The sequence below is a fragment of the Hylobates moloch genome, unplaced genomic scaffold (genome assembly GCF_009828535.3).
Source record: "Hylobates moloch isolate HMO894 unplaced genomic scaffold, HMol_V3 SCAFFOLD_19, whole genome shotgun sequence".
Taxonomy (NCBI): Eukaryota; Metazoa; Chordata; class Mammalia; order Primates; family Hylobatidae; genus Hylobates; species Hylobates moloch.
The window spans coordinates 71862512-71873740 of record NW_026652294.1 but is presented as its reverse complement, the minus strand read 5'-3'; the positions used below and the strand labels follow the sequence as shown (position 1 = coordinate 71873740).

Genomic DNA, 11229 nt, shown 5'->3' with positions numbered 1-11229 from the left:
TGGTTCACTACTCAGGATCTGAGGTGGATGGGGGCTGCCATGAGCCAAGATCACTCCGCTGCACTTCAGCCCGGGTGATAGAGCAAGACTCTGTCTCCAAAAAACTAAAGCAACCAACCAACCAAACAAACAAAAAACCTGAGAACAATTTAAGACCCAAGAATATAGATGGCCAGGCACGGTGTGGCTCACGCCTGTAATCCCAGCACTTTGGGAGGCCGAGAGGGGCGGATCGCAAGGTCAGGAGATCGAGACCATCCTGGCTAATATGGTGAAATCTCGTCTCTACTAAAAATACATAAAAATTAGCTGGGCGTGCTGGCGGGCGCCTGTAGTCCCAGCTACTCGGAGAGGCTGAGGCAGGAGAATGGCGTGAACCCGGGAGGCGGAGCTTGCAGTGAGCCGAGATTGCGCCACTGCACTCCAGCCTGGGTGACAGAGCGAGACTCTGTCTCAAAAAAAAAAAAAAACAGGAACTGGCCGGGCATGGTGACTCACGCCTGTAATCCCAGCACTTTGGGAGGCCGAGGCAGGTCGATCACCTGAGGTCGGGAGTTCGAGACCAGCCTGACCAACATGGAGAAACCCTGTCTCTACTAAAAATACAAAATTAGCCAGGCGTGGTGGCGCATGCCTGTAATCTCAGCTACTAGGGAGGCTGATGCAGGAGAATCACTTGAACCTGGGAGGTGGAGGTTGCGGTGAGCTGAGATTGCGCCATTGCACTCCAACCTGGGCAACAAGAGTGAAACTCCGTCTCAGGAAAAAAAAAAAAAAGATTTATTATTATTAGTAGTATTATTAGTTTTAATACAAACAATCCCACAGAATTTATTGCCATTTTGTAATAACATAAAGGTTATTATGAATCAATGTTCATAACTGACAAAGGACATCTAAAAACAAACTGTATCCTTCTCAACAATTTCTCGCTTCATTGATCATTTCTAGTTGGAGACACTTTGTAGCAGAGTAATATTATCTCCTTTTAGCATGATCCGACCCAGTTGTTTTCTTGACTTTGTTTTAGAATGAATCTCTTCTGCTTCATCTAATACAAGATTCATATACTCATCAAAACCAATGATACAGCATTCTATCTGCATATTCACTTGCTCATAGAGCCACACCTGAATCCGTGATCTATTTTGTAAGTATCTAAAGATGAGGTTGATGGGCTGCACCATAACCTTCTGCACTTTCTGGCCCTGGCCACGGTATGGCATGGTGGAATTTCACAAAGAGCACACTCTCACGCTTATCATTATTATTTTTATTTTTGAAATGGAATTTCGCTTTTGTTGCCCAGGCTGGAGTGCAATGGCGCGATCTCGGCTTCCTGTAACCTCTGCCTCCCAGGTTCAAGTAATTCTCCTGCCTCAGCATCCCAAGTAGCTGGGATTACAGGCATGCACCACCACGCCCAGCTAATTTGGTATTTTTAATAGAGACGGGGTTTTGCCATGTTTGCCTGGCTGGTTTTGAACCCCCGACCTCAGGTGATTCACTCACCTCAGCCTCCCAAAGTGCTGGGATTGCAGGCGTGAGCTACCAAGGCTGGCCAGGAATCCTTAAAATGGTGTCAGGATATCAATAGAAGTTTCATGAGCTAATAACTAATTTGAAGAGAATGCCAACAAAATAGGACTACATGTATCTTTCTCATGATGGGGCTGGATAAAATCAGGTAACACTAATAAAGTCATCTAAGTGTGGGCAATATAGTGAGACCCCATCTCTACAAAAAATAAATAAATAAACAAATAAAAATTAACCAGACATGGTGGTGCATGCCTGTGGTCCCAGCTACTTGGGAGGCTGTGGAGGGAGGATTGCTTGAGCCCAGGAATTCAAGGCTGCAATGAGCTATGATTGCACCACTGCATTTCAGCCTGGACAAGAGAGTGAGAGCCTGTCTCAAAAAAATTAAAAAAAAAATTAAAAAAAGGTAACTTGGCTGGGCACGGTGGCTCATGCCTGTAATCCCAGCACTTTGGGAGGCTGAGGTGGGAGGATCACCTTAGGTCAGGAGTTCGAGACCAGCCTGACCAACATGGTGAAACCCCATCTGCACTAAAAATACAAAATTAGCCGGGTGTGGTGGTGCATGCCTGTAATCGCAGCTACTTGGGAGACCAAGGCACAAGAATCACTTGAACCAGGGAGGCAGAGGTTGCAGTGAGCCAAGATTGTGCCATTGCACTCCAGCCTGGGCAACAACAGTGAAACTCCTTCTCAAAAAAAAAAAAAAAAAGTAACCTAAAGCCAGAGGAAAATGTACTTGCTGTGGTGTAGGCCAAGAAGAAAATGTAAGGCAATTTGTAGAAAAGTTTAAGTTCATATTAAAATAATGAACAAGAATTTAGAAAAGTTTTTAGAGGTAAGACAGCTCTTCATGGCCGGGCACGGTGGCTCATACCTGTAATCCCAGTACTTTGGGAGGCTGAGGTGGGTGAATCACGAGGTCAGGAGTTCGAGACCAGCCTGACCAATATGGTGGAACCCCAACTTTACTAAAAATACAAAAATTATCTGGGCATGGTGGCGCGCACCTGTAGCCCCAGCTACTCAGGGGGCCTAAGGCAGGAGAATTGCTTGAACCTGAGAGGTGGAAGTTGCTATGAGCCGAGATCATGTCATTGCACTCCAGCCCGGGTGACAGATTCAGACTCTATCTCAAAAAAAAAAAAAAGCTCTTCATGAAGCAAAAGCCCTTGAAGAGAAAGTGAAGCATAGCTTCTGTCTTATAGGAAGCTGGAATAGCCAAAACACCAAGTTCAGGAACAACTGAAAGTACATCATAGGTTTCCAAAAGGAGAGGAAAGAATCTCTTGATTATCAAAATGACGATGCTAAAGTTATGAATAATTCTCTTAAGTTTGACACTGAGGAGAAAAGTAATAGAAAAGAAGTTGTATTATCTAGATTAGTCAATGGAGAGCCAGGGGCTCACCAAGGTCAGAAAGTGAAAGACAGAGAAGGCAGTTCTAGCTGCTATTACTGCATAATAAATAACCTCACAACGTAGTGGTTTAAAGTAGCAGCGGCTTATCATTTTTTACTATTCTCTGGGTTAGCTGACAGTTAACTGCTGGTTTTGCCTGGGCTTGCTCCTGTGGCTGCATTCAGTAGGAGGTGGTTGGACTGGAAGGCCAAGATGGCCTCACTTACCCATCGGGCAGCTGGTGCTGGCAGTCCACGGGGTGAGTACCTTGGTTATTTTTTCGTGAAACCTCTCATTCTCTGGTAAGCTAGACTAACTTCCTTACATGACAGTCTCAGGACCGTATCATAAGAGAGTGAAAGCAGAAGCTGCAATGTATCTAATGTCTAGCTTTGAAAGTCACATCACATCACTTCTGTCACATTCTGTTGATCAAAGCAAGTCAAAAGATCAGCCTAGGCCGGGCGTGGTGTCTCACTCCTGTAATCCCAGCACTTTGGGAGGCTGAGGCTGGTGGATCGCTTGAGCTCATGAGTTAGAGACCACCTTGGGCAACATAGCGAAACCCTGTCTCTAGAAAAAATACAAAAATTAGCCAGGCATGGTTGTGCACACCTGTAGTACCATCTAGTAGGGAGGCTGAGGTGGGAGGATGCCTTGAGCCTGGGAGGTGGAGGTTACAGTGAGCCAAGATTGCACCACTGTGCTCCAGCCTGGGTGACAGACCCAGACCCTGTCTTAAAAATAATAATAATAATAATCAGCGTAGATTCAGCAGGTGGGGATATAGCTGATCTCTTGATGGAAGGAAGGGCAAAGTCACATTGCAAAGGATCATGGGAGGATCTTGTGGCTACGTTTTACAATTTATCACAACAGGAATGAATATGACAAGGACCCAAACTATATTAACATTAGTTCAAGAAGAAAGAAGCTACTTACAACTTTAGCTGAGTGATGAGATCTCAATTATGCAAAATCAGAACACTTAAGGAAGATGGAACAGGATAGTTGTTCACTATAGTCAGCTCGAGGCCCCTAGAAAATGTATTATAAAGCTGCAAGCTGAAAATTGAGCTCATTGATCAGACAGAATACCTTCTGGAAGAATTTGAGTAGAAAAGAAAAATCAGAGCAATTAGGTAGGGAGAAAAGGAAATATTAAAATCAGTGAATTTGATAAATTGGGGGTAAACTACAGAATGTGAAAATATCTTACAAGGCAACATTTTGTTCTGCAGAAGAAAGCCCATGACAATTGGGTCCTTGTTTGTGATACCAAAGGAGCTACTGCTGCAGAGATTAAGCAAGTCACATTCCTGAGTTAAAAATTAATGGAGGAACAGGTAAAACAAAAAATTGGTAATGTTCTCAAAACCAGGGATTTTTTTTTTTTTTCCGGTGGAGTTTCGCTTTTCTTGCCCAAGCTGGAATGCAATGGCATGATCTCAGTTTACTGCAATCTCCGCCTCCCGGGTTCAAGCGATTCTCCTGCCTCAGCCTCCTGAGTAGCTGGGATTACAGGCATGCGCCACCACGCCCAACTAATTTTGTATTTTTAGTAGAGACGGAGTTTCACCATGTTGGTTAGGCTGATCTCAAACTCCTGACCTTAGGTGATCCGCCTACCTCGCCTTCCCTGGAATTACAGACATGAGCCACCGCGCTCAGCCTAAAACCAGGGATTTTTTTTTTTTTTTTTTTTTTTTGAGACAGAGTCTTGCTCTGTCCCCCAGGCTGGAGTGCGTCCCCCAGGCTGGAGTGCAGTGGCGTGATCTCGGCTCACTGCAAGCTCCGCTTCCCGGGTTCACGCCTTTCTCCTGCCTCAGCCTCCCGAGTAGCTGGGACTACAGGCGCCCGCCAACACGCCCGGCTAATTTTTTTTTTGTACTTTTAGTAGAGACGGGGTTTCACCGTGTTAACCAGGATGGTCTCGATCTCCTGACCTCGTGATCCACCTGCCTCGGCCTCCCAAAGTGCTGGGATTACAGGCTTGAGCCACCGCGCCCGGCCTAAAACCAGGGATTGTTAAAGCAACTTCCAAAAGTTATATTGTGGTCTCTTTCCAATTAATATATGAATGTCATTTATATATGCCAAGTGCTCTATTTCCTATTATAATCAGAGACTTTATAAAAATAGCAATAAAATATCTGTGTTCCTCAATGAAGAGATCTTTTAAGTTCATGCCTGAGGTGGAGGAGCATTTTATCCCTCAGCGATGAAAGATGTCCTGTGATATTCCAGGCACTCTATGATCATTAATGGAAGAAGTGTGCTTGGACTGAAACCCATGTCTCACCCTAGTTCTACGGGACCCCTAAGGAGTCAGAAATAGCAGCTGCTTTTGATCTGAGCTCTGATGTAACTACAATACTAATCAGTATCTCAAGAAGTTCCTCTTCTACCCCAATGGATGGCTTGCTTGACTCTGGCACAAATCCTAATCCTTATCAGGAATGGCCGTGATAAGCTCACCTAGAGCAGGACTTCTACCTCTTCCTAGTCAGTTTGGACTGTCTTTCCAATGATAAGGATTTCATGGACCTAAAACTTTTCTTCCACCCTTATTTCTGAAAGTCTTCCAACTCAGGCCTAAGAGTAAGCACACCAGGCATTTACCTGAAATAATGGACTTGTTCCACGATTATTAAATCTATAAACACTGGCCTCTATCTTTTATCTATAGTGTCTTGGTCTATTTTGTGGTGCTATAATAGGATACCACAGACTGGGTAATTTATTTTTATTATTATTTTTAATTGAGATGGGGTCTTGCTATGTTGCCCAGGCTGGTGTTGAACTCCTGGGTTCAAGTGATCCTCCTGCTGCCTCAGCCTCCCAGAGTGCTGGAATTACAGGCATGAGTCATCTCACCTGGCAGACTGGGTAATTTATAGTGAACAGAAATTTATCGTCTCGCAGTTCTAGAGGCTAGAAAGTCCAAGGCAGAGAGGCTGTATTAGGTGAGGGACTTTGTGCTGCATTATCCCATGGCAGAAGGACAAAGAACAAGAGAGAAGAGGATGAACCCATTCCTGCAGTTATGGCATTAATTCATTAATGAGGGCAGAGCCCTCATGGACTAATCATCTCTCATTATTCCTGTAAAAATAACGTGCATATCTGATAAAGGTAAAGGTAAATAAAAACACTAAGTATTACTATCATTGAATTCTTTTTTTTTTTTTTTTTTTTTGAGATGGAGTCTTGCTCTGTCACCCAGGCTGGAGTGCAGTGGCACAATCTCGGCTCACTGCAAGCTCCGCCTCCCGGGTTCATGCCATCGTCCTGCCTCAGCCTCCGGAGTAGCTTGGACTACAGGCGCCCGCCACCGTGCCCGGCTAATTTTTTGTATTTTTAGTAGAGACAGGGTTTCACCGTGTTAGCCAGGATGGTCTCGATTTCCTGACCTCAGGTGATCCGCCCGCCTCGGCCTCCCAAAGTGTTGGGATTACAGGCGTGAGCCACTGAGCCCAGCCTCATTCAATTCTGTATATTTGTTTTCTTTTCTTTCTTTTTTTTTTTTTTCTGAGATGCAGTTTTGCTCTTCTCATCGAGGCTAGAGTGCAGTGGTGCTATCTTGGCTCACTGCAACCTCTGCCTCCTGGATTCAAGTGATTCTCATGCCTCAGCCTCCCGGGTAGCTGGGATTACAGGCACCTGCCACCATGCCCAGCTAATTTTTGCATTTTTAGTAGAGACAGGGTTTAACCATGTTATCCAGGCTGGTCTTGAACTCCTGACCTTAGGTGATCTGCCCGCCTTGGCCTCCCAACGTGCTGAGATTAGAGGCATGAGCCACCGCGCCCAGCTCAATTATTTATATTTATAAAAATTGTAGTGTACTTCAACAGATTCAAAATTAGACTATTATTTAGAAGTATACCAATTTGCAGCCAGGGCAGTGGCTCACTCCTGTATTCTCACCAGTTTGGGAGGCTGAGGCGGGAGGATCATTTGAGCCCAGGAGTTTGACACTAGCCTGGGCAACATGGTGAGACCCTGACTCTACAAAAAAATAAACAAACTAGCCAGGTGTGGTGGTGTGTGCTTGTAGTCCCAGCTACATGGGAGGCTAAGGTGGGAGGATTGCATGATCCTAGGAAGTGGAAGTTGTATTGAGCCATGATAGTGCCACTGCACTCCAGTCTGGGCGACAGAGTCAAGATCCCGTCTCAAAGTCAAAAAAAAAAAAAAAAAGAAGCATATAAATTTGCTGCATTATATATGTTTTAAGAAACCTACAAGTATTGGCCAGGCATTGTGGCTCACGTCTGTAATCTCAGCACTTTTGGAGGCGGAGGCCAGCAGATCACTTGAGCTCAGGAGTTTGAGAGCAGCCTGGCCAATGTGGCAAAACCCTGTCTACAAAAAATACAAAAATTAGGCTGGGCATGGTGGCTCACGCTTGTAATTCCAGCACTTTGGGAGGCCGAGGTGGGTGGATCACAAGGTCAGGAGATTAAGACCATCCTGGCTAACACTGTGAAACCCCATCTCCACTAAAAATACAAAAAATTAGCCAGGTGTGGTAGCACGTGCCTGTAGTCCCAGCTACTTGGGAGGCTGAGGCAGGAGAATGGCGTGAACCCAGGAGGCAGAGGTTGCAGTGAGCTGAGATCGCGCCACTGCACTCCAGCCTGGGTGACAGAGTGAGACTCCGTCTCAATTAAAAAAAAAATGCAAAAATTATCTGGGCATTATGGCACACGCCTGAAATGCCAGCTACTCAGGAGAATGAGGCACAAGGCACGAGAATTGCTTGAACCTGGGAGGTCAAGGCTGCAGTGAGCCGAGGTGGCGCCACTGCACTCTAGCCTGGGCAATAGAGCAAGACTCTGTCTCAAAAAACAAATAAATAAATAAGATAAATAAAATAAAATAAAAACAAGTATTGTCTCTGAGGTGATCTGGTGATCTGGACATTAGTTCACATTACATACAAACTTCAAGGGGAATCTATGTATTGTTCATACAGCCTTCCATTAATATATTGCAATTGGGATTTAAACAATTGAATCTAAATACAAAATTTACTATACGGCTAAAATGCTTTGACGATAATTCACAATATGGAGGTATTTTGATACATTAGGGACACAACACTGCCCTCAGTCCCATGAGTCCAGTTTATTTTCTAGTAGGCTCTCTTCAGTTTCCAAGACTATGAAGCACTTAATGGATTCACACAGTGCTTTACAGCTTTTGAAGTGTTTTGACATTTTACATTATTTTCCTTAAAATTAAAAAGTGCTCAGTGAAGTCAGCAAGGTTAGTATATCCACTTTAGTTCTTCAGGTTAAAACATGTGATACTCTAATTCACAATGGCAAAGAAATGTTATTTGTGGGCCGGGCGCGGTGGCTCACGCTTGTAATCCCAGCACTTTGGGAGGCCGAGGCGGGCGGATCACGAGATCACGAGATCAGGAGATCGAGACCACGGTGAAACCCTGTCTCTACTAAAAATACAAAAAAAATTAGCCGGGCATGGTGGCAGGCGCCTGTAGTCCCAGCTACTCGGAGAGGCTGAGGCAGGAGAATGGCGTGAACCCGGAAGGCGGAGCTTGCAGGGAGCCGAGATTGCGCCACTGCACTCCAGCCTGGGCGACAGAGCCAACACCCCACACAAAAAAAAAAAAAAAAAAAAAAAAAATAAATAAATAAATAAATGTGATTTGTGCATCTGCAAATTCTGAAGAAAATAGATTTCAGGTTTCCAGATTTTTTATTCTGGTGCACAAGATTTCTATTCTAATATAGCATATGGCTTCCAAAAGACCCTAGCTGCTTGATTGTGGACTTATTTCTTAATCGCTATGCTTCAGTTTCCACATCTGTAACAATGAGGTATTAATAGTACCTATTCATTGAATTATTATAAGTATTTATTAATACATGTGAAGCTCTTAAGACAGTGTCTAGCTCACAGTAAGTTCTAAATAAGTGTTAGGTTGCATATTTATTATTTTAGCATATCCAATTTACTTGTAAGGGTGGTTGGGATCCTGACATTACATTCACACATTTGGAAAATTCCCAGTTGAGTATACGTTAGGCAAGTTCAGAAGTGTGTGTGGCCGGGTGAAGTGGCTCACGCCTGTAATCCCAGCACTTTGGGAGGCCGAGGCGGGCGGATCACCTGAGGTCAGGAGTTCGTGACCAGCCTGACCAACATGGCGAAACACTGTCTCTACTGAAAATACAAAAATTAGCTGGGCGTGGTGGCGGGCGACTGTAATCCCAGCTACTCGGGAGGCTGAGGCAGGAGAATCTCTCGAACCCGTGAGGCGGAGGTTGCAGTGAGCCGAGATCGTGCCACTGCACTCCAACCTGGGCGACAGAGCAAGACTCCGTCTCAAAAAAAAGTGTGTGTGTGTGTGTGTAGCAGAACTTTGTTTTTAACAACTAAAGAAATACGGTGACCCGATAATCCCGTTAGCCTTAGCTCAATTAATCACATTCCATCTGTCCTCACAATGTTCACCTCAGTGAGAAACGAGTTCAAGCGCGTGGTAAGTGGTGTCAATATATTTTTAAAATGCTGTTATCAGTATAATGTAACAGAAAATTCAGCATATTAGCCCAGCTTTGCTCACTGGTGTGAAGACATGCCCAATCTTTCTTAGCTAAGACGTTAGAGGAAACGCCACAAGGGACCCAGCTGGGAGCTCTGCAGGAAGTTAAAAAAAAAAAAAATCATTCAGCTTTGCAAAACATCTGATGCTCAACCATCTGTCTTTGGCAGTACAGGGGCTTAAGGTCTGGTTGGTTCCTTCTGACACCTCGGAAGGCAGAGTTACAGAGGAGAAGCAACAAGTTGTAGGAAGTTAACTTATCTAAGTCTCAGACGCTGGAGGCACCTGCATTTCTAGTCACTTCAATTCTGGCCAAATTATCAACTCTAGTTTCTGAGGGACCGCCAGCCCAGGATTCCTATTGGGGTCACCTTTGTGCCTCCCTATCTTAAGAGCACACTTGGGCAGGTCGGGGCGGGACGTGCTCGGTGTAGGTGACTCAACACCGGACAGTTTTGCTTCCAGAGGCTGACACACTCCTGCGCGGTAGTTGTTAAAGGGTTGGGACACGAAGATACTCTTCGCCCATTCGAGATCTCCCATTGTGGGAAGGAGGCTCAGAGGTCCCGGCCACCGGGTGAAGGGAGAACGGGCACACAGCGCTGTCATCGCCGGACAGCTGCGAGCCCCCACTTTCTCGCCAGGCTCTCCAGGACATTCCGAGGCTCCACCCCTGGTAACGCCACGCTGACGTCCGCGCGTCGGAGGCCGCCATACGTGCGCGTGGGAGCCCAGGAGGACGTGTGGCGCGTGGACTACATCAGGTCCAGCCCTGCGGGACCCCAGCAGGCGCTTCCGGGCAAGGTTCTGTGCACCTGTTTTCTCCTTCTACGCGAATATCTTTCCCCTCCGCAAAGAATGGGATATGCCTGTGTCCAAAGGACAAGAAGATGCGCGCCAGCAAACCTAAGTTAACCACAGCGCGGAAGTGGAGCCCAAAGCAAGAGCCTGCCGGGCACCTTTAAGCTGTTTGTAAGCTCACGTGACTCTCCAAGTGCGGGCCCCAGCGGTCACGTGACGGCGCGCGCGCCCTCACGTAGGGAGAGCCGGCAGTGCGCGCGCCTTCGCCGCTGCCTCCCACCCACCCCCTCGACGGGAGGGTGAGGCGCGGCGCAGTGATCGGGCGGCCGGGGTCCTGTGCGCGTGCGCAGCGAACAGCTGTCACCTAGTGCGGAACAAGTCTCCCAAATTTCCCAAATCTCCCTGGGCCGGAGGCCACTGTCTTCTTCTCTTCCTTCTCCACCGAGTCGTGCTCTCGCCCCAACCCACGCGCCAGGTAACCGCTTTTCCGGAGTCCGGGGGCCGGGGCGAGGAGGGGGTCCGGAGAGGTCTTCCCGGCACTGCCCCCCTCCGCGTGGGGTACGGGGGTGCGGGCGTCCGGGGGAGCGGCGACGCTGGAGCAGAGACGCTCCGTCCGTGACTGCAGCGACCGTCACGCTGGGGAGGGAGCGGCCGGCCGCGGCCGCAGGGGAGGGATGCGGGGGCCAGTGACAGCCCGCTCCGGCCCTTACCGAGGTTCGGTACCCGCGCTTGCCGTTTTCCCGGGATCCGGAGTCGGGGTCGCCTCCTTGGGGCAGAGGAGCGCTCGGGCGGTCCTGGGATGCGGACCTCTTAACGCCCCCAGTAGGTCTGTGGCGGACTCCAGGAAGGCCGGGCCTGGTGCACCTCTCGGGACTCTCCCTTCCCTGGGAGTGTCACGACCCGC

At 47.2% G+C, this 11229-nt stretch overlaps 2 protein-coding genes across 3 annotated transcripts in view; one reads left to right on the top strand and one right to left on the bottom strand.

Annotated features, from left to right (window-relative positions):
- Positions 1–931: 931 nt before the first annotated feature.
- Positions 932–1253, bottom strand: LOC116459035 (small nuclear ribonucleoprotein E-like). The gene has a single exon (XM_032753910.2). It carries the CDS (start codon positions 1224–1226, stop codon positions 948–950), a length of 279 nt encoding a protein of 92 aa, XP_032609801.1. The 5' UTR covers positions 1227–1253; the 3' UTR covers positions 932–947.
- Positions 1254–10219: 8966 nt separating this feature from the next.
- The window catches only part of KDM4C (lysine demethylase 4C), a 416633-nt gene continuing 415623 nt past the window's right edge, over positions 10220–11229 (top strand). Inside the window, exon 1 of one of the 2 annotated variants that reach the window (XM_032138255.2) lies at positions 10220–10800. The gene's annotated coding sequence lies outside the window, so the exon portion shown is untranslated. The remainder of the gene's footprint in view (positions 10801–11229) is intronic. The other variant, XM_032138257.2, reaches the window with a different exon arrangement.